The sequence below is a fragment of the Pinus tabuliformis genome, chromosome J, assembly GCF_031772625.1.
Source record: "Pinus tabuliformis cultivar Carrire ecotype Pingquan chromosome J, CPIR1, whole genome shotgun sequence".
Lineage (NCBI taxonomy): Eukaryota > Viridiplantae > Streptophyta > Pinopsida > Pinales > Pinaceae > Pinus > Pinus tabuliformis.
The window spans coordinates 310,753,282-310,775,426 of record NC_142295.1 but is presented as its reverse complement, the minus strand read 5'-3'; the positions used below and the strand labels follow the sequence as shown (position 1 = coordinate 310,775,426).

Here is a 22,145-nt window from a genome sequence, read left to right as displayed (position 1 = left end):
TGGAAACGCACTGATGCATAGTGTTCATGTTGATATTCCAGTGTGTGCTGGTAGTCATGCACATCAACTGTCAACTACATGTTCAGCTCCTGTTGGACTTTCTTCTTGTCTTTGCCTCGGTGAGTGTGTTGAATGGGTGGGATCGCATGTGTGCACACGATGACATGCATGCTGCTGAATTCCCTTACAGGTGATCAACAACACTGCTCACCATGTTTGTTCCATGCTAGCTACTAGGATGGATCTTTAACTTTTATGAGCACAACTTCACGCATGAGTGCATGTTGAGCCTGCTATTGTACCTATTCTTGCTACAACGTATTCTATTGTCTATGCATCTCTTGTTCTTCCTTGAGTTGCTGCTTGAGCACTTGCAACTCTTTCTCTGTTTCGTTTTCTGCCTTCGCGTCATCTTCATGTCGCGTTGTCACCTTGTAGCCTGAGTTTCCAAATTTTCTTTCACCACAAGTGGATCTGCTTGAGCTTGCAACTTTGTTCCACCTCTGTGTTGTCAACAACCTTCCTCTTGCATTCATTGCATCTGGTATGTTGCCTTCAACTGTTTTTCATGGTGCTACTTGTTGTGATGCTCCTATCGTCATATATTGATGTCCTTGTCTACGAACAACTTGATGTCTTCATGGGTAGGCAAGTTCATAGACACTTGATCGACTACATCCACAAGTCTGCTTTGAACGCTGTCTTCGACTCTACTCTCCTGAAGCCATTATACCTGTGTTGCTAAGAGGGAGATGAACATATTTGATACCTGGAAACATGGCAACACTCATGGCAAGCAATCTGTCAGTCAAAAACCAAAATGAATTGGAGAACTGACTTGCAACATACCTTTGTGACTAGTCATGAAGGTTGCACAATTTCCGCCAGGAGGTCGGGAGACTGACTGCCAAGACTACGCAAGGCACAATACGCGCTTCAGGAGGTTGATTGGCTGCTGGAACTATGCAATGCATAGTCCAGCTCAGTTATTGACTGCTGGAATTGTGCAATGCACAATCTCAACTAGCAATGGCTACAGGCTCAGTGAGTGCATTGCACAATTTTCTGGGCCAGCAGTCAATGTCCCTGAGAATTCCACAATGCAAGACTGGAGGATAGTCACTGGTAAAAAATGTGCATTTCTTAAGAGGAAGACATAGAGTTAATAATCAGTAATCATTGCCCCAAGAAGACCTCACACCCACTCTGATACCTCCTAGTAGAATACCCCATTTGTTTCTAATCCAAACAAACTTCTTTCAAAGAGAGTTCGGGGAGAAATATCTCCAAAACCCTTATTTTTACCATATCTACTCCTGGGGATTTAGGTTCTATTTCCCAAAAGGCTGAAGTAAATACCCCTAAAGTTTCTCCAAAGACTTTAGGCCTTTCAGAAGAAGAGTTTCCCCCTCCTATCTTTCCTTTCACTTAACCTAAATTAGAGAAATAATATTTTGAATCATCTTATTTCTCTTTTTGAGTCTTCTTAGAAGTTGAAGATATTAAAGATATCGTTATACTTCTCACATCTCAAGTTCTTGCAGTCATGTCACAACATGTTCCAACAACTACAGTCCCTCTTGTTTCATCCACATAGCAAACAATAAATATTCCTCCATCCCCACTTCGAAATATGGAAATAACAGGGTGTGTTCTTAATAGATATGCCCCTTTAAATATTCCACAATCAATGAATGATATTTCATAATATTATTTGAAACTCTTACCTTGTTTCACAAGAGAAGATGAAATAACAATTGAAAAACATGTGCCAAAATCCTATGCATTTGTTGAGAATCTTAATGTTGAGCATCTTGATGTTGTTATGAGGATGTTTGTACAATATTTAAATGGGGAATCAAGAAAATGATTTAAAACCTTACCTGATAATGGAATTAATACGTGGGAGGAATTAGAAAATGTTTTCATGTAGAAATGGGGAGGGAAGGAAGATCACGGGTATCTTTTAACAAAATATAATGGAATAAAGAAAGAGGCTAATGAAGATGTTATTGAATTCATAAAAATATTTAATAAACTTTACAATAGTCTACCAGTAAAACTAAAGTCTCCATAAAAAACTTCAAAGTTAGTCTTTGTAGGGGCCTTTGACTCTAATTTTGGCTTTACTTTGACAGAAAGAAAATCACCTACCCTTGACTAAATTTACACTGATGCTTTAGAGGTGGAAGAAAATATAGAAACAACAAGAAACATAAAATCGAAGACAAATCATGTTGATAGTAGAAAGGAGAAAGAAGAGGTTGGACCTACAAGGATGCAGAGAGATATACAAGAGAAAAAGCTCGATGAAATGACTAAAGTGATCAGAAATATTTCAAATAAGTTGGTAAAGTGAGAGTTGCAAAATAAAAATCCTCCAAGACAAATTAAACAAATCCCAAAAAGTAATTTCAACCTCGAGTTCAAGAGGCCCCATTTGTATATTCTATAAAGGGAGAGGAAATATCAACATGATTAGGTTCAACCAGCTTTCTATATAGAGGACGAACCATAGGAAAATTTGGGAGAAGCACTATAATTTCAAGAGAATTAATATTCTACATTGTCAAAAGAAGAAGTTGAGGCATAAGAAGAGTGTGTAGATTTGGATCCTCAAACCCTTTTACATCTAGGAAAAAGCGATCATCTAGGAAAAAGATTGGATCATTTATTAGTAATTAGTACTTAGTGAATGATAAGGTTCATTGGCAATTGGGAGAGTCCTTAAGCCTTTCATGTAAATACTTTTCCAATTTTGTTGACGCCCAATCATTCATCGACATCTAGCAAAAAGTTCAAACTTTACAATATTCTACAGTGTTTTGATGGTGCATCAATCCCAATGGATTGTTGATCTTATCACTGGCCTTCAACATAAGTGTGTTATTGACATTTTTAGGAATTATCCATTCACATCCTCACTTAACAATAATTCAATATTTTTCAACCTTTTCCTTTTTTGGTTGGTGTTGATGGTTCACTGTGATTTCCTAGTAAAGTTTCCATTAGCATTGACATTTTGGGAAAACTATTTTCTTACTTATTTCACCCAAACTTCAACAAGTTCATCGGCATTTTGGATTGACATTTTTGAGTTTGTTCCCTTTTTCAAATTTTTTGGGTTTTTGTACTTAAGCAAAAAATGAGATTCCTTTTATGGGTTTCACAATTTTTTGAATTATGAAATGTGAAGGAAGAAAAGTGCATCAAATTGCTAAGGGAAAAAAAAATGAATATGCATACTATGGGAAGCAAAACGGAAAAATATGAAAAATGCTCAAAGAAAATGGTACCTAAAATTTAAATGAAAATTTAAAGGGTATGTTTTGTACTCAACACCCCTATTACTTATATATTTTGGGCTACTTTCATGTGGACATTCGAAATATTTTAAAAGGTTCAAAACCTTATCACAATTGAGGGTTGAGAAAGGAAAAACCCTAACCCTAGATGGCTATGCATTATGTTGAATACCTAACCACTAGGAGAAGAAGGGAATTCAATTCCTTATCATTGTATCTTGTTGCATAGTTGAGAGAAAAAATCTAAGAGTGGCATTTTGTGACCATAATAGAGGAGGATGGGGGTTCGGGTGGGGGAACATTCTCTAGCACTTGTTCAGGCCATAGTTTCAAAAGGTAACTCCATAGTGTTGTTTTTGTGACACTAGTATTATAGGGACCTAACACATAGTGAGTTAACAGTGCTTTGTATCTACATTTTCAGAACTAAAGCAAAGATAGAAGAGCATAGGCCTCACCTTATAGCTAGGTTTTCTCTTGTATTGGGTTTCTTATGATAAATCTAGCATTCATTGGAGTGAATGTTGCATTTATGTGCTTCTTGTATCATTTCTATGTCAATTATTTCATGAATTGAAGCATTGGTAATATTCAATCAATCTAAGATCTGAGGAAAATTAATTTGCATAGTCTAAGATTCCAAAACATTATAATATTTTTTGTGAATAATGATTTGAGTGCAATATCCATGACATTTTACACATAAGTTTGTGTCTTCAATTCATTTTTTTTTTCCAATGGTTAATATTATTGTGCCTAACTTGAAGAAAATATGGTCATGAGTCAAGTCCTCTTCATTGCCTTTCAATTGACATAAGATTTGAGATCATTAATTTGATTTCAAGCCATTAATATCTGGGTAGACTTCATTTCAAGAAAATATGGTCATGGGTCAAGTCCTCTTCATTGCTTTTCAATTGGCATTGGATTTGAAATTATTAATTTGATTTCAAATCATTAATATCAAGTTATCAATGCTTATTTGTAGTATTTTATTATTCATTTTTCATATATATATTAAGTAACATGAGAAAACCTAAGGCTTTCTAACACCATCAATAATAATGTTTGGTAAACTTATATATCTAATTCTTATTTATGGTGTAAATGGTTTCTGAGATGAAAATATGTTTTATTGTTTTGTATTATAAGTTACACTAATTGCTCAGTTATTTAATTGAACATTATTGTTATTAAAAACAATAATATTGCAATATTTAAATTTTATTATTAAATATTAAAAAAAAATTAATTATATATTTTAATTGTAAACAATATATATATATATATATATATATAAACCTTTATATTTAAATTTATAAAATAATTAAAAACAAAAACACCATAAATAAATAAATTAACATACTAAGGTAGAATACATTGCATCAAACTATGCATCAAACTAGTGGGGAGTAATAACTTTCTTTGATTCCTATTCAAGCTAATATTTCTAGGCCAGCCATTAGAAAAGTCTAAGAAATAATCAAATAATTTTTTTTTGTTTCAGAAAGAAAAAAAGCATGATTATCTGTTCATAAAATATACAGGACATGTTCATCCACATCAATCATGGTATATAGGAGAGTATATCATGCATCCTCACCTAAAAGTATCAGGAAATAATTATCTTTATTTATGCATAATATTAGACATTCAAGTTTTAAGATAACTCCTTTATAATTTTCAAGAACTGTACTAATCAGCAGCTTGGACAGCTATGGTGTGTAGCTTGTTGTTACATGCAGATGTAATTGCAGTGACAGCTAATTCTGTGTTGGAATGACTGGTGCGTTCTTGTTTTTATCAACCACTTGCAAAGCAGATATCTGATACATACACACTTTATCTAGTACTATACAAAATATCAACTTATAATAGGCATTCTAACGACACCATGGCTGGACCAATATTTTGTTGAAATCTGACCATATTAAACAATTGATCTTTTTCCTTATGAAATATTTCCAGAATCTACATCTACTTAAACATCCTTATAAGTCAGACCCAAAAATAAATAAAAAATAAAAACAACTAAGAAATCATTAAATGGTGATTTTTTTATTTAAGGATAATTTTAGATATTCAAGTTCTGCAAGTTGGAGTAATCAGTAGCTTGGACCGCCATGTTCGGTAACTGGTTGTGACATACCGATGTAGTTGCAGTGACTGCAATTTCTGTGTTTGAATGACTGCCACATTCTTGTTTTTACTGACCACTTGCAAAGGAAAGAATCACATTAAACTTTACTTCATATTTCTATTATGGGATAGAATCAGATTGCATTCAGAGGTTTTTCATGGCGGTTGATACTCCATACAAAATGCCAAATGACCTTTAGAGATCATGGATAACTGTTTCAAATATTTAGTTTCTTGGCCTTTGTGGCCTGTGCAGGGATTTTTTTCCCTGCAAGTGTTCCTCTTCCAGAACTTGAAGCTGACAGCCTCACCCTCTCCTGTAACATCACTTCCATTTGCTCAGACAGAGTTCCCTGGTTTCAGGCCTCAAAATCAGGGTGAAAAATAGACCGGTCAGAGTCGAACAAATGTATCTAATATATATTCAGAGTGTATCCTATATTTAGAATAAAGAATGACAGTATTATAATCCACTGCAGATTTTAAAGATATTTCTAAATTTAGTAAATAAAAATTATATTTTTTAAATATTAAATTGTATGATAACCAACACATTCTTACCGTAATTTTTGCACACTGGCCTCTGCACTTAAGCAGATATATCTTAGAATTGACTACCCATGGGATCGTGCCCATTCCAGTGGAGAAGAAAATAATATAGAGAGCCAGGCCAACGATAGCCAGGAAGCCCAAAGTGTGGGAATCTTGCCCATTCCAGTGGAGAAGAAAATAATATAGAGAGCCAGGCCAACGATAGCCAGGAAGCCCAAAGTGTGGGAATCTTGGAGTGAAGCACAAATTATACCAATCCATAAACAAATTTATACTTGAGAAAATTTATACATATAAACATATATAGAAGAGGAAATTAGTGAAGAATCAATTCCATTAGTGCTATGGTGTCATGAAATTCACCTAATTTTATAAATTGTTTTCAAAAATTTTGGATTTTTATAAGGCTTATTGGAATTCACTCAAACTATATCTTTAATTTGATTACATATTGGAAAATCCCTCTAAAAATTACATTATTTAGCCCCCTACCAATATGAACTCAATACAACTTCCCAATTTAAAAAGCTCTTACTTTCACTTGATATTGTAGATATTTATTTATCATTAACATTTTTTATACCCCTTATATATCTCTCAAAATTTTTCCTCAATATATATCCCCCAATATGAACTCACGTGGTATGATATTTCCCCCCAATAAAACCCGGTGATAAAGTTATGGCTACAACTGTATTATAAAATTCATAAAATGGAAAATGCTAAATTTTAAAATTTATCCACCTAAACTAATATCATACTTATTAAACAATCATTTTCAACATTCTCTTATACTATGCTTAGGAAACACTTCTCACCCGCTCTCATTTATACAAAGGAAATGAATGGTCAATAACTAGCTAAGATTTGCCCTCTCATATTATATTTTCTTATTACATTCTCTTATACTATGCTTAGGAAACACTTCTCACCCCCTCTAATTTATACAAATGGAAGGAATGGTCAATAACTAGATAAGATTTGCCCTCTCATATTATATTTTCTTATAATAAGAAAATATAATAACAGCTGTAATTATACTATATGTAAACACACACACACACACATATATATATATATATATATATATCATTTTACTTTCACTGTAATTATACTGTATGTAAATAAATATATATATATCATTTTACTTTTACTATTAATTTACCAATAACCCGTGTGAAGTAAAAAAATGCCAATGGGTGATTATTTCTACTTTTTCTTCCATCTCTGTTTATTACTCGAGCATCATGTATTAGGGAATGGAAAATGGTTTATATCAAGTAAGACTATAATTAATAAATTTAATTTAATTTTAATCGGTATATATAAATACATACATATAAATTAATATGGTTATGGTTTATATTAGGTAAGAATATAATTAATAAATTTAATTAAATTTTTAATTGGTATATAGAAATACATATAAATTAATTGATTTTGGTTCACTTAATTTATAGGGATTAGGAAAATATTGTAAATATATAAAAAAAAAAAAAGTCTTTTAATATATATCAATAATTAATATTAATAAATATTTTTAATAAAAATTTAAATTAATTGATTTTGGTTCACACTTAAGTTATAGGGATTAAGAAAACATTGTAAATATTATAAATAAGAGAATGAAAAAGTGAAAAGATACCGAATATGAATTTCAAAAGTCTTTCAATATTTATATTGATAAATTTTCTTAATAAAAATGATATTTCTTAAAGTTAAAGTTTGGCCCTGACATGTTATCAGAACTACAAATTCCATTTAATCTTCTCTACTCAATAACTCCTCTACTTTCCTCAAATAATTTGGAACGTTAATTATCTGTTAAATGCGTTGAACAGTCTTGAGCTGTGCGTTGAAGCAGCATATGGTAACAGTGATTTTTTCCTTGGCCGTAACAGTGAGATTATATGTGCACTGGTTACAAGTCGAACTGTCCCTTCTCTGCGTTGATTAAAGCAGCTAGCTGGTGTAGCAGTGTATGAATGTATGCATTGGGTTATCTAAGCATGCAGCCACCATATTGACAATTCATTTCGGTCTCCATATGATGGTCTCTTTCAAAGCAATTCAATTCATTTCTATCTAGGCGCATTGGAATGGGAATGGTGTTGAATGATAGTTACTAAGTTTAAATAATTTATATGAAAAAATTTTAATTGGGAAAATATTTGATAATATATATTTTAAATATTTAGAACTATACAATTTTTTTCTATAACGGCAAGGGTTTTTGCTCATTTTTTTCTATTAATTTTGAAATTGAAATAATTTCTATTAATTTTGATTAATATAAACAATTTTAAAATTACGATTAAAAAAAATTCACATTCCTCCATATTTTTTCTTATTTTCGAAACTCAAAACTTTAATATAAAATTCATTCCTAATTTTAAAATCTTTCTAAATTCATTTAGTAATTAATATATATTTAAAAATGGTTTAGCCTTTTTCATGACCTGGTTAATTTTAATTAAAACAAAGATTTTTAAAAACTTGAGTTTAAATTGTTTAATGTGCATAATTCGAGTGTTGAATCATTTGTGCATTCAAAAATATATTTTGAACAACAAAAATTCTTGAAATTGTATTTGATTAATTTTAGTGAATTTCTGTGAAAAATGCTATTTTGTCTATAAGTTAGACTAGGTCTTTAAAAATTAAATATTAAAAAACAAAGAAATTGGAAAATAGATTAATTTTAGTGAATCCTTGTGAAAAAGGCTATTTTGTCTATAAGTTAGACTAGGTTTTTAAAAATTAAATATTAAAAAACAAAGAAATTGGAAAACAAACATCATGGACAGATTCATCAAATCAATTTGTATATTACTCACAAAGCCAAATCACAAATCACATAAATAGTGCTCATGAGATCCAACAGATTCCAAACAAAAGGAGAATATTCTTGAGAAAATCTCTCAACAAAACTCCAACAACCAACAACACAATCCTACCTATATAGTAATGTAAGAATTATTCCAAGTCCCCCCTTAATGCTTACATTACATCTTTACAAAGATTAATACAAAAATAACAAATACAATTCACATGTCAAGTCTATTTGGTCTTCCTCAATGCTTATCCCCACTCTGAAGTCTCCCAGAAAATTCTCTTTTCACCACCACAATATGCAAATTTTCCATTCAACTCATGTAAGACATAATAATCTCTAACCATCTTTGATGAAATTTGTATAATTAAAGCTTCTCAATCTCCCTAAAAACAATCTCAATACTGCACTGTATCTAACAATCAAATTGTCACACCTACTTTAACATAAAAAAAAATAAAAAATCTTTTGGATATATAAATTACACACACGATAATCCTTTACTTGCAGCTCATTATGTGATCACCAGCCTTATTTGCACATTATACTTTACAAAGATAAACGTATAGGTTACAGTTTGCATGGAATGGAAAACATATGGCCCACGACACGATTGGCATACAATATTAACATTATACAATTGCTACCCAATGTATTTCATTTGATTGACACCTATGATAAGGTCTCGGTTACGTCTCCATGCGGCAACATCTCCAGTACAGGTGGTAGGTTATGTAATGTTTAAACTTCTGCAGTCACTGCAGATATTTTAACTCTTGGTATTAATGGCGTGGGCTTTTCGGATCCCACCGCAGTACCCTTCATTGACAGATCACCGAAGCTTTTATGTCCGCCCGTCCTTCTTGGGCAGGTGGCATGGCCTGGTTCTCCCAGCCATGTGACTTCTCGGTATTGCCAACGTTGATTCCTCCGTCAGCTACTCCCGCCATACTCCGACGGTCCAGATCTCTTCCTGAGATCGGAGGGCTGGAAATTGTTCAGGGTTTTGCGTGGATATTTAATCGACCATTCACACTATTGTTTCCTTTGTTGTCCGTGGTCTTTGCGGAATGGTTCCTCACTCCTCCTCGAGTTCACTATCAACAGCGCTATACTGCCGTTCTGTCATGCCGGAGCTGGACCCTGTTCGCTTTAAACCTTACAGGTACTAAGAAGGTGTTCTTGTTCATTATTCTGTATTTTTTTTTATGGCTGGAATCGCATGGTTGATTACTTATTGCAGTTTGGTTTTCCCTTGACAAATCCTGGTGCAGCGGCCCTGGTTACATTTGGTCAACTCCCACGGGATTACTCTGCAACGACTTCTATCAAACCCAGGTAAGCTTCTCAGCATTTGAAAGTTGGTTTATTCGGAAATATTTCAGGGTTTATAGTCATACATGCCCTAAGGGTCGGTTTATTCGAATACATTTCAGGGTTTACCGTCATGCATACCTTAAATGGTCTATGCAGGTCTCAGTTTCCCCATTTGGTAGTCTCGTTCCCTCCGAGTTGCTCTCGGTGAAGAACCTTACATCCGGCTTGTTGCTTAACTAAGATTGTCTGTGTTAATGGTTACAAGTTGTTCTTTCAGAAATTCGGGGTTCTGTGGTAACCATCGAGGTCTTCCTTTTTTGTATTGCCGAGCCACTGGCGGCAGACTTAGATCATAGCTATGTTTAAGAATGTTCACATCTGGCCTCCACGCGCAGATGGGGTTATAAATGTATTTAATGGAACTGATTCTGTTCGCATATGTATTAATTTGCTCAGAGTATAAGTTTGCCTTTTAATGTTGTAATACTCTGCTTAGCCCACAGACATTTCACTTATATATTGAACATTTCATTTTGTATATTCTTTCTCAGAAATAGAGTCACCGCGTTAATTTGCTATATGGGTTTTTGGTCTTTTCTTTTGGATATCACTGTCTTGACATTTACCATATTATGATGATAGTCATGCTATAGATTCTGTAAAAGAAATGTTACGTTTACCAGTTGATTTATCATAGCTTAGCGCGTAAATAATGTTTGGTTAACAATCCCTCATTCCGTGAAAGGATTAGTTGCTTGCATGACTTCTATTTCATTATACAGTTCCGCGGCTATTAAATATGTGTCTGTGGTTAGGTTCTTTATGCACAGGCTTGCAGTTTCACAAGGTTACTTTCCCTTTGCTTGCATGCATAGGCCCGAAAAGTTATGGTTTGCTTACACATATTTACTGTTTAACGGAGTCACCCTTCTTTACTCATATGCTCAGTTCTTTGCTCAGATTGAACAAGGTTATCTGTTATTGCCAGATACAAATTCTCGTCTCAGGTTTATAGATAAATGTTTTTCTTTATTTGCATGCATTAAAATGAATATATACTTTCATAGTTATCAGGTTTAGCTCTAATACTCAGAGCCTTATTCTTCACTTCAGTTAATGCTTCCGTCTCTGTACTTCACAGCATACGGAAATGTTCTCGTTCTGTACATTCTTTATTATAAATTCATCTTGGGTTTTCTACCTTAAGCCAGGAGGTTCTATGGCACCCTTTAATACTATAAGGTGACCCGTCATCCAACGCTCTCTGCGCAGAGCTTTTCTGTTGAACGCACGTGGTTTGGAAAACCTAGGGTATCTACCAGCGTTCTATTCGTTGTCACAAGATTTCTGCTGTTGCAGTCGATACCTTTTCTTTCTCTATAAAGGCATAAACCCTCTTTCATGCACTGTTCTACGACACTCATCAGTCCACAGGTTGTAAGGCACCTTTCTTTTTAACCTGTCCATTGTTAAACAAATTGATTAATACTGCTTTATTAATAATTTTTGGATCAAGGCTGCTACCTCGTAGCCGAACCTTGAGTAGGGTTCTGTACACCCATGCCCTTCTTGACTTTACTCTTCCGCCTTATTAATTCTGACTGAGTGCTAACTCATTTGGTCCATTAACGGACAATTTTTATTTAACCTTTACAGATGCACAGAATGCTATTTTCCCATCAGTATTTAGGAATCACACAGAGTCTTTCATAAATAAATTACTGTAAATTCCATACACAATGCTTTTTATAACAGGGACTACTGGTTTGGGAACCGTACCTGATCACCTCTGACAGGAATGGTTTTGTTCAAACAAAAGTCACCTGAACTTAAATTCTGCTCTCCTCCCAGCCATGAGAATCCATCCTTCAGACGGTGTTCTCCCCCCGAGCAATCCTGCAGGCCCCCAGCCCTCAACAGGAACAGTGCACTTCTTGTGCCAGGTTATCTGGTCCTCACCAAACTTAACCTCTCTCTCTCCTTTACTCTTGGAGCAAGATTTGTTTTTCCTCTGTCTGTCCCAACAACACAGAATCCCTCAGTCAGGGTTTTTCCCTCTTTTGGAGGGTAGTTCCATCAGTTATCACAACTGATCATTTTCTTTAAGATTCACCTCTTAGAGGCTGCCAGCAATTCCAAGAAAATATTTAAATTTAAATTATTCAATCAGAATTAGTTTGCCACAGTTTTGTTTAAAACATAACAACAACTGTATTAGTCTTTTACCACAGTAACTTTCAAATTTACATAAATCTGGGGTCATTACATCTCCCCCTCCTGAGATTGGACATCGTCCCGATGTCTATCTCCTGTAAACAGATTTGGATAAGCCTCTCTAAGGAGTTCCTCATCTTCCCAAGTGGCCTCCTCTGGTCCATAGTGCTGCCACTGCACTTTAGCTTGGGAAATAACTCGTTTCCGTAGCTGCACTTCTCTCCGGTCGAGAATGGTCAGTGGTTCGACTAGAACCTCGCCTTCCGGCTCGACCTGCAAATAGCAACGGATTTAGTTATTTTTCAGTTTATAACCAATGCTTATCCATAATAACCAGATTACTTCTTACCCGCACATTCTGCCATTGAATCACATGTTTAGGATCGTAAACGTATTGCTTTAATACGGATACGTGAAACACATTGTGAATCCTAATATGGCTTGGTAGGGCAAGTTGGTAAGCGACCGGTCCTACTTTGGCCAAGATCTGGAAAGGTCCAAAGTAACGAGGTGCTAGTTTGGCACATCCGCTCCACTGCAAGGTACTCCTTCTTGGTTGGATCCTCACAAACACATGATCCCCAAACTGGAATTCCTTAAATCTTCTCTTTCGATCAGCGAAACTTTTCTGCCTGTCCTGAGCGACTTTCAAGTTATTACGCACCCTTTTCACTGTGTTCTCCATTTCCTGTAACATATCAGGACCAATTCGCAACCTGTCCTCCGGTCCACCCCAGCTTGCGGGTGTGCGGCACTTCCGCCCATACATAACCTCAAAAGGACTCATCTGAGTTGAGGAATGGTATCCATTGTTGTATGCGAATTCGACTAAGTGGAGATAGTCCTCCCATTGAGTCAGCTTCATCATAACGCATGCTCTCAGCATGTCCTCCACAACTTGATTTACTCGTTCTGTTTGACCATCTGTTTGGTGATGATAAGCTGTACTAAAGTTCAGCTGTGTTCCCAGTTCAGCAAACAAGGTCCTCCAAAAGGTTGACGTAAACTTGACATCCCGATCGGAGATAATCACTTTCGGCAGTCCATGCAATTTGAACACATGCTGCATGAAAATATGGGCAATTTGTACAGCCCTGTATGTCGACTGCACAGGTATGAAGTGTGCTGCCTTGCTCAGCTTATCCACTACCACCATAATGGAATCATTATTCTTCTTGGTTTTGGGCAGTCCCGTTATAAAATCCATGGAGATAGTCTCCCACTTCCTTTCTGGAATGGGTAGAGGTTGTAACAGCCCTGCTGGGTGCATGTGTTTCGCCTTAATTTGCTGACATTCTAGACAGCGTGCTAAATACTCAGCTATCTCTTTCTTCATTTTTGGCCAGTAGTACTCTTTGCGGAGTGCGGTAACCATTTTCTGGTAGCCCAGATGTCCCGTATAATGGCTGGTATGAAATTCATCCAAAATCAGCTTCTTAATGCTGTCTTCATTGGGCACATACAACTTATTATTAAAGCACAACATATCAGCATCATCTAGTTTGTACCCTTGCTGTAATTCCTTATCAGATTGCTGTTGTAATTGCTGTTTGATGTGCTGATAAACAACATCTTGTTCAGCCGCTATTTTTATCTTTTCCACTAAGGTACTTTGCCACTTACTAACTGAAATTTTGCACACGCATTGGACCTTCCGACTTAATGCATCCGCTACTCGGTTCTCCTTACCCTTTAGATGCTTAATTTCAAAGTCGAACCCACTTAGGAAGTCAGCCCAACGAGCCTGTCTCGTATTTAAGGTGGGTTGACTGAAGTAGTTCGTTAAACTGTGGTGGTCTGTTAATAACAGAAATTTTCTGCCCAAAAGGTAATGTCGCCACATTTTCAGGGCATGAATGACAGCAGCCAACTCCATGTCATAAGCAGAATACTTCTGTTCATGCTCTTTCAGCTTTCTGGACTCATAAGCAATGACTCTTCCTTCCTGCATCAGCACTCCTCCCACACCTTCTTTACTTGCGTCCGTGCAGACCACGTAATCCTTGTTAGGATCAGCTATACTTAATATAGGTGCAGTAGTGAGTAAGTGCTTGAGCTGTTCAAAGCTCTTCTGGCACTCTGAGGTCCACTTAAATACTTTTCCTTTCTTTTGCAAAGAGGTGATTGGGTATGCTACTCTCGAAAAGCCTTCGACAAATCTTCTATAATACCCTGCTAACCCCATAAAGGACCTAATATCTGCCACATCCTTTGGTATAGGCCACTCCATTATAGTTCTAATCTTTTCAGGGTCCACTGCAATGCCTTCTTTAGTGATCACGTGGCCCAAATATTGTATCTCCTCCTTGTAAAAGTCGCATTTACTGAACTTTGCATATAATTGATGTTCCCGCAAAGTTTGCAACACCAATCTAAGGTGCTCCTCATGTTCCTTCCTTGATTTGTTGTAAATCAGGATGTCATCTATGAATATCAGCACAAATTTATCTAAAAACCGATGAAACACACTGTTCATCAAGCACATGAAAGTGGCAGGTGCATTTGTCAGCCCAAAGGGTAACACCATGAACTCATAATGCCCATACCGCGTTCTGAAGGCGGTCTTAGCGATATCTTCCTCTTTTATTCTGATCTGATGGTAACCAGATCGCAGATCAATTTTTGAAAATACCGTGGCTCCCTTCACCTGATCAAAGAGCTCGTCGATTCTAGGCAAAGGATATTTGTTTTTGATTGTAAGCTTATTTAACTGGCGATAATCAATGCACATCCGAAAGGTTCCATCTTTCTTTTTGACGAACAGCACTGGGGCTCCCCAAGGCGACACGCTGGGTCTGATATAGTTTTTATCTAACAGTTCTTGTAGCTGCATCTTTAATTCTGTTAGTTCTGGCACACTCATACGATAGGGTGCCCGTGATACAGGTGCTGCTCCTGGAATTAGCTCAATAGTGAAATCCACATCTCGTTTTGGTGGTAATCCCGACACTTCCTCAGGAAAAACATCTGCAAACTCTTGCACTATCGGAATGTTACCTAGCATGGCAGTTTTGTCCTTTTGATTTGCATACCCCACCTGGATAGCGTAGATTTGACATTTCTTCTTGATGCACTTAGCTAGCTGGGTAGCTGTAATGGGTCGGATCTGTACAGGGTGTCTAATTCCTTGTAATTCTTGCTGATCCCCCTGATCATCTTTATAATATATGGTCTTGGTCTTGCAGTTCACCAAGGACCAGTGTTTCTCCAGCCAGTCCATCCCAATCAAAATATCGTAGGAGCCCAACGGTAACACATTCAAATCTGCCACTACTGGCTGCCCTGCTAAGGCTAAGGCACAATTATTTACCTTGGCCAAGACTCGTCTCTTGGCTCCTGTAGCTAGTTGGACCAGCCATGGATTCTTGAATTTTTCAACTTGCAGTTTACACTATTCTACAATTTTTGGACTAATATAACTTAAGGTAGCCCCTGGGTCTATAAGAACAGCTATGGATAGGTTTGCGATTTTACCTTCGAACTCAATCATAGATGGCTGGTACTCCGCTTGACGGTCCTCCAGCGCTGCATTGATTCTGGGTACGCTACGTGCCACGTCCCCAACCGTTGATGCCTCATGTATCTGAGATATCTGGTCTGTTCCTTTCCTCTGTGGACAATTTTTAACATAGTGGGGTCCTCCACAACCCCAGCATTGCACTGGTGGTCTGGTCATCCCCTCACCATCTGGTCTAACAGACTGCTCATTTGCCTTAGATTCGCTCATTGGTCTGGACCGGGGCACGTTCCTTGCAACAGGTCTACTACTTAGTCCTTTACCAGCACCCTTATTCCCACTGCCGCGACCTCCTTTGCTGCTTCCAACCACCCGACCACTTCTTTTCTCATTCCATCTCTTACTTGAAGTGTCCCCCTTCTGTTTACTCTGCTGGTAACAGATTCTCGCCTTACGGATGGCTTCATCCATGGTTCTAGGGTTATCGAATTCAATCCTTTCCCTTATGTATGACGGTAGGTTGCTCACAAACCTCTGAACCTTGGCCTTCTCCTCCTTAATGTAAGGTACATAACGTAGCAGTGAGGTAAACCGGTTAATGAACTCGTCCATGGTTTGCTGTCCCAGTCTTAAGTCATTGAATTCTCTAGCCTTCTCATCATAGAAGCGCTCTGTCAGGTACCTCTCCTTGAAATACTTCTGGAAATTTTCCCATGTAATAGTTCGTTCGCTGACCCCCTTGACAATCTTGATTTCCTCCCACCACAAGGTTGCCTTGCCCTGTAACTGGAAGATTGCCAATCTTGCTTTCAGGTTGTGGTCGTACTCATACAACTGAAAATACTTGTTCATATTGATCAACCAGGCTTCAGCAGCTTCCTCCTGCTCACCATCAAAATGTGGAGGTTTAATCTTTCGAAATTCTCCCTGCAATTCCACTTTCTGACGTTTTGATGTTTGCTGTTGGGGTGCATTATCAGAGTGATCCTACTTATCTTCAGAATGTTCAGGTTCCATTTGATAATCTTGATCTTCTGTTACCCTTTGCTGTTCTGCACTGGGGTTGGACAGGGGTGGGTTTTGCCTGTCTGACAAGCTCTTCAGAATCTTTTCCTGTTCAACTGTTAGACGTGCGTTGTCCTCTCGCAACCGTGCCATTTCATTTTTCAATTCCTGGACAGTTTCCAGGATTGCAAGATTAGTACTCCGTGATTCTGCATCCAGTTGCACCCACAGTCCTGCATTCTCTTGAGGGTTACTGCTGGGTCCTTGCATTTTGTCTCCACTTTGATTAACTGCCAGCTATTGCAATTCTGTATTTCATTCCAGATAACAAAACACAGTTAAGTACGTTTGTTGGTTTGCATTAGTTTTACTTGGTGTACCCTTCTGCATACTGTATATGCTTTACTTGAGGCCACAGTGTTGAAACTGGGCTCTGATACCAATTTGTCACACCTACTTTAACATAAAAAAAAAAAAAATCTTTTGGATATATAAATTACACACACGATAATCCTTTACTTGCGGCTCATTATGTGATCACCAGCCTTATTTGCACATTATACTTTACAAAGATAAACGTATAGGTTACAGTTTGCATGGAATGGAAAACATATGGCCCACGACACGGTTGGCATACAATATTAACATTATACAATTGCTACCCAATGTATTTCATTTGATTGACACCTATGATAAGGTCTCAGTTACGTCTCCATGCGGCAACATCTCCAGTACAGGTGGTAGGTTATGTAATGTTTAAACTTCCGCAGTCACTGCAGATATTTTAACTCTTGGTATTAATGGCGTGGGCTTTTCGGATCCCACCGCAGTACCCTTCATTGATAGATCACCGAAGCTTTTATGTCCGCCCGTCCTTCTTGGGCAGGTGGCATGGCCTGGTTCTCCCAGCCATGTGACTTCTCGGTATTGCCAACGTTGATTCCTCCGTCAGCTACTCCCGCCATACTCCGACGGTCCAGATCTCTTCCTGAGATCGGAGGGCTGGAAATTGTTCAGGGTTTTGCGTGGATATTTAATCGACCATTCACACTATTGTTTCCTTTGTTGTCCGCGGTCTTTGCGGAATGGTTCCTCACTCCTCCTCGCGTTCGCTATCAACAGCGCTATACTGCCGTTCTGTCATGCCGGAGCTGGACCCTGTTCGCTTTAAACCTTACAGGTACTAAGAAGGTGTTCTAGTTCATTATTCTGTATTTTTTTTTATGGCTGGAATCGCATGGTTTATTACTTATTGCAGTTTGGTTTTCCCTTGACAAATCCTGGTGCAGCGGCCCTGGTTACATTTGGTCAACTCCCACGGGATTACTCTGCAACGACTTCTATCAAACCCAGGTAAGCTTCTCAGCATTTGAAAGTTGGTTTATTCGGAAATATTTCAGGGTTTACAGTCATACATGCCCTAAGGGTCGGTTTATTCGAATACATTTCAGGGTTTACCGTCATGCATACCTTAAATGGTCTATGCAGGTCTCAGTTTCCCCATTTGGTAGTCTCGTTCCCTCCGCGTTTCTCTCGGTGAAGAACCTTACATCCGGCTTGTTGCTTAACTAAGATTGTCTGTGTTAATGGTTACAAGTTGTTCTTTCAGAAATTCGGGGTTCTGTGGTAACCATCGAGGTCTTCCTTTTTTGTATTGCCGAGCCACTGGCGGCAGACTTAGATCATAGCTATGTTTAAGAATGTTCACATCTGGCCTCCACGCGCAGATGGGGTTATAAATGTATTTAATGGAACTGATTCTGTTCGCATATGTATTAATTTGCTCAGAGTATAAGTTTGCCTTTTAATGCTGTAATACTCTGCTTAGCCCACAGACATTTCACTTATATATTGAACATTTCATTTTGTATATTCTTTCTCAGAAATAGAGTCACCGCGTTAATTTGCTATATGGGTTTTTGGTCTTTTCTTTTGGATATCACTGTTTTGACATTTACCATATTATGATGATAGTCATGCTATAGATTCTGTAAAAGAAATGTTACGTTTACCAGTTGATTTATCATAGCTTAGCGCGTAAATAATGTTTGGTTAACAATCCCTCATTCCGTGAAAGGATTAGTTGCTTGCATGACTTCTATTTCATTATACAGTTCCGCGGCTATTAAATATGTGTCTGTGGTTAGGTTCTTTATGCACAGGCTTGCGGTTTCACAAGGTTACTTTCCCTTTGCTTGCATGCATAGGCCCGAAAAGTTATGGTTTGCTTACATATATTTACTGTTTAACGGAGTCACCCTTCTTTACTCATATGCTCAGTTCTTTGCTCAGATTGAACAAGGTTATCTGTTATTGCCAGATACAAATTCTCGTCTCAGGTTTACAGATAAATGTTTTTCTTTATTTGCATGCATTAAAATGAATATATACTTTCATAGTTATCAGGTTTAGCTCTAATACTCAGAGCCTTATTCTTCACTTCAGTTAATGCTTCCGTCTCTGTACTTCACAGCATACGGAAATGTTCTCGTTCTGTACATTCTTTATTATAAATTCATCTTGGGTTTTCTACCTTAAGCCAGGAGGTTCTATGGCACCCTTTAATACTATAAGGTGACCCGTCATCCAACGCTCTCTGCGCAGAGCTTTTCTGTTGAACGCATGTGGTTTGGAAAACCTAGGGTATCTACCAGCGTTCTATTCGCTGTCACAAGATTTCTGCTGTTGCAGTCGATACCTTTTCTTTCTCTATAAAGGCATAAACCCTCTTTCATGCACTGTTCTACGACAGTCATCAGTCCATAGGTTGTAAGGCACCTTTCTTTTTAACCTGTCCATTGTTAAACAAATTGATTAATACTGCTTTATTAATAATTTTTGGATCAAGGCTGCTACCTCGTAGCCGAACCTTGAGTAGGGTTCTGTACACACATGCCCTTCTTGACTTTACTCTTCCGCCTTATTAATTCTGACTGAGTGCTAACTCATTTGGTCCATTAACGGACAGTTTTTATTTAACCTTTACAGATGCACAGAATGCTATTTTCCCATCAGTGTTTAGGAATCACACAGAGTCTTTCATAAATAAATTACTATAAATTCCATACACAATGCTTTTTATAACAGGGACTACTGGTTTGGGAACCGTACCTGATCACCTCTGAGAGGAATGGTTTTGTTCAAACAAAAGTCACCTGAACTTAAATTCTGCTCTCCTCCCAGCCATGAGAATCCATCCTTCAGACGGTGTTCTCCCCCCGAGCAATCCTGCAGCCCCCAGCCCTCAACAGGAACAATGCACTTCTTGTGCCAGGTTATCTGGTCCTCACCAGACTTAACCTCTCTCTCTCCTTTACTCTTGGAGCAAGATTTGTTTTTCCTCTGTCTGTCCCAACAGCACAGAATCCCTCAGTCAGGGTTTTTCCCTCTTTTGGAGGGTAGTTCCATCAGTTATCACAACTGATCATTTTCTTTAAGATTCACCTCTTAGAGGCTGCCAGCAATTCCAAGAAAATATTTAAATTTAAATTATTCAATCAGAATTAGTTTGCCACAGTTTTGTTTAAAATATAACAACAACTGTATTAGTCTTTTACCACAGTAACTTTCAAATTTACATAAATCTGGGGTCATTACACAAATAAATTATACAAGTGATATTTCTACACTCATAGATCTCATAACATAAAGTGTAAGAGATGATATTGTGGCATGGCATCGAATTTATACGGAATATGAATTCCAAAAGTCTTTCAATATTTATATTGATAATTTTTCTTAATAAAAATATAGAATTAAAACTTGGTCTGACATGTTATCAGAACTACAAATTTCATTTAATCTTCTCTACTCTGTAACTCCTCTGTCCCTGGACAAAAAATCGATCTAGATTCCCTACTCTTTCCTCTGCTAATTTGTAACGTTAATTCTCTGCTGGTGTGTACACTGAGTTATCTCTTCGAAAAAAATTGTCTGAAAAAATTTCAATTAGGAAAATATTTGACAATATATATCTTAAATATTTGGAAGTATATAATTTTCTTTCTATAACATCAAAGGTTTTTGCTCATTTTCTTTCCATTGATTTTGAAATTTAAATAGTTTCTATTAATTTTGATTAATATAAACAATTTTAAAATTACAATAAAAAAAAATCACTTTCCTCCAGGATTTTTCTTATTTGCAAAACTCAAAAGTTTAATATAAAATTCTTCCCTAAGTTTAAAATCTTTCTAAATTCATTTAGTAATTAATATATATTTAAAAATGGTTTAGTCATGAACTGGCTTTTTTCATGACCTGTTAATTTTAATCAAAACAAAGATTTTTAAAAACTTGAGTTTAAATCCATTTGTGCATTCAAAAATGTATTTTGAACAACAAAAAATCTTGAAATTGTATTTGATTAATTTTAATGAATTCCTATGAAAAATGCTGTTTTGTTTATAAGTTAGACCCGGTCTTTAAAAATTAAATATCAAAAAACAAAGAAATTGGAAAATAAACATCCTGGACAGGTTCATCAAATCAATTCACAAGTCACATAAATAGTGCTCATGAGATCTAACAGATTCCAAACAAGAGAATATTGCTGAAAAAATCTCTCAACAAAACTCCAACAACCAACAACACAATCCTACCTATATACTAATGTAAGCATTATTCCAAGTCCCCTTAATGCTTACATTACATCATTACAAAGATTAATGCAAAAATGACAAATTACAATTCATATGCTATGTCTGTTTGGTCTTCTTCAACACTTATCCTCACTCTGAATACTCCCAGAAAATGCTCTTTTGACCACCACAATATATAAGTTTCCGTTCAACTCATTTAAAACATAATAATTTTTAACCATCTTTGATCAACTTAGTATAATTGAAGATTCTCTATCTCCCTAAAAACAATCTCAATACTGCATTGTATCCAACAATCAAATAAATTATACAAATGAAATTTCTACACTCATGAATCTCATAACATAAAGTGTAACCGATAGTATTGTGGCATCGAATTTGTAGGGCTCATTCAACCTGAAACTAAGGAGTGTTGCTCTGTCACAAACGATGACTTGCAGATCACGCAACCCTTTAATCCAATACACGATCTTCTTTATGCAGGCCAGTCTATGGCTCTCCAACATTAATGGTGTCCCACTCATGGCATAAACGTGCGCACAGCAGACTCCTCTACAAATACATCGTTCAGTCAACGGCACAAGTCGAAGGCACTCCAATACCGAATCACAGTTCTGCGCAGGTCCCACGGAGGATTCTTCAACTCCATTGTCTGCTCAGATTTTACAGAGTTTAACTGGGCACTGTTGGGTTGTTAGCACTGTTGAGTCAACACGACCCAC

The 22,145-nt window shown here is 36.7% G+C and overlaps 1 protein-coding gene and 2 long non-coding RNA genes across 4 annotated transcripts; 2 read left to right on the top strand and 1 right to left on the bottom strand.

The window, feature by feature from the left end:
• The first annotated feature begins 9,944 nt into the window (after positions 1-9,944).
• LOC149226980 (uncharacterized) lies at positions 9,945-10,609 on the top strand. The gene is made up of 3 exons (XR_016247080.1): positions 9,945-9,994; positions 10,104-10,167; positions 10,303-10,609. It is a non-coding gene; the product is annotated as an uncharacterized LOC149226980 (long non-coding RNA).
• Positions 10,610-11,569: 960 nt separating this feature from the next.
• LOC149226979 (uncharacterized) lies at positions 11,570-17,787 on the bottom strand. Its single transcript, XM_089380371.1, has 12 exons — positions 17,674-17,787; positions 16,859-17,119; positions 16,469-16,699; positions 16,073-16,372; positions 15,835-15,970; positions 14,993-15,702; positions 14,222-14,305; positions 13,514-14,104; positions 12,710-13,048; positions 12,616-12,633; positions 11,926-12,042; positions 11,570-11,605 (listed from the first exon to the last, which is right to left on the bottom strand). Exons 1-12 carry the CDS (start codon positions 17,785-17,787, stop codon positions 11,570-11,572), a joined length of 2,937 nt encoding a protein of 978 aa, XP_089236497.1.
• A 165-nt stretch (positions 17,788-17,952) lies between these two features.
• LOC149226978 (uncharacterized) lies at positions 17,953-18,566 on the top strand. Of its 2 annotated transcripts, XR_016247078.1 has the most exons (3): positions 17,953-18,002; positions 18,112-18,175; positions 18,311-18,566. It is a non-coding gene; the product is annotated as an uncharacterized LOC149226978 (long non-coding RNA). The 2 variants fall into 2 exon arrangements; XR_016247079.1 differs by lacking the exon at positions 17,953-18,002 and having other exon boundaries at positions 18,102-18,175; positions 18,274-18,316.
• Positions 18,567-22,145: the final 3,579 nt, after the last annotated feature.

What these genes read in the sequence shown, in the direction of transcription:
- LOC149226979 (XM_089380371.1), bottom strand. Translation starts at nt 17,787, where the DNA reads ATGGCGGGAGTAGCTGACGGAGGAATCAACGTTGGCAATACCGAGAAG. An exon ending in AGCGCTTCTATGATGAGAAG is followed by an intron (nt 16,373 to 16,468) that starts GCTAGAGAATTC and finishes CCTTACATTAAG; the next exon opens with GAGGAGAAGGCCAAGGTTCA. An exon ending in ATCTATGATTGAGTTCGAAG is followed by an intron (nt 15,703 to 15,834) that starts GTAAAATCGCAA and finishes TGGTCCAACTAG; the next exon opens with CTACAGGAGCCAAGAGACGA.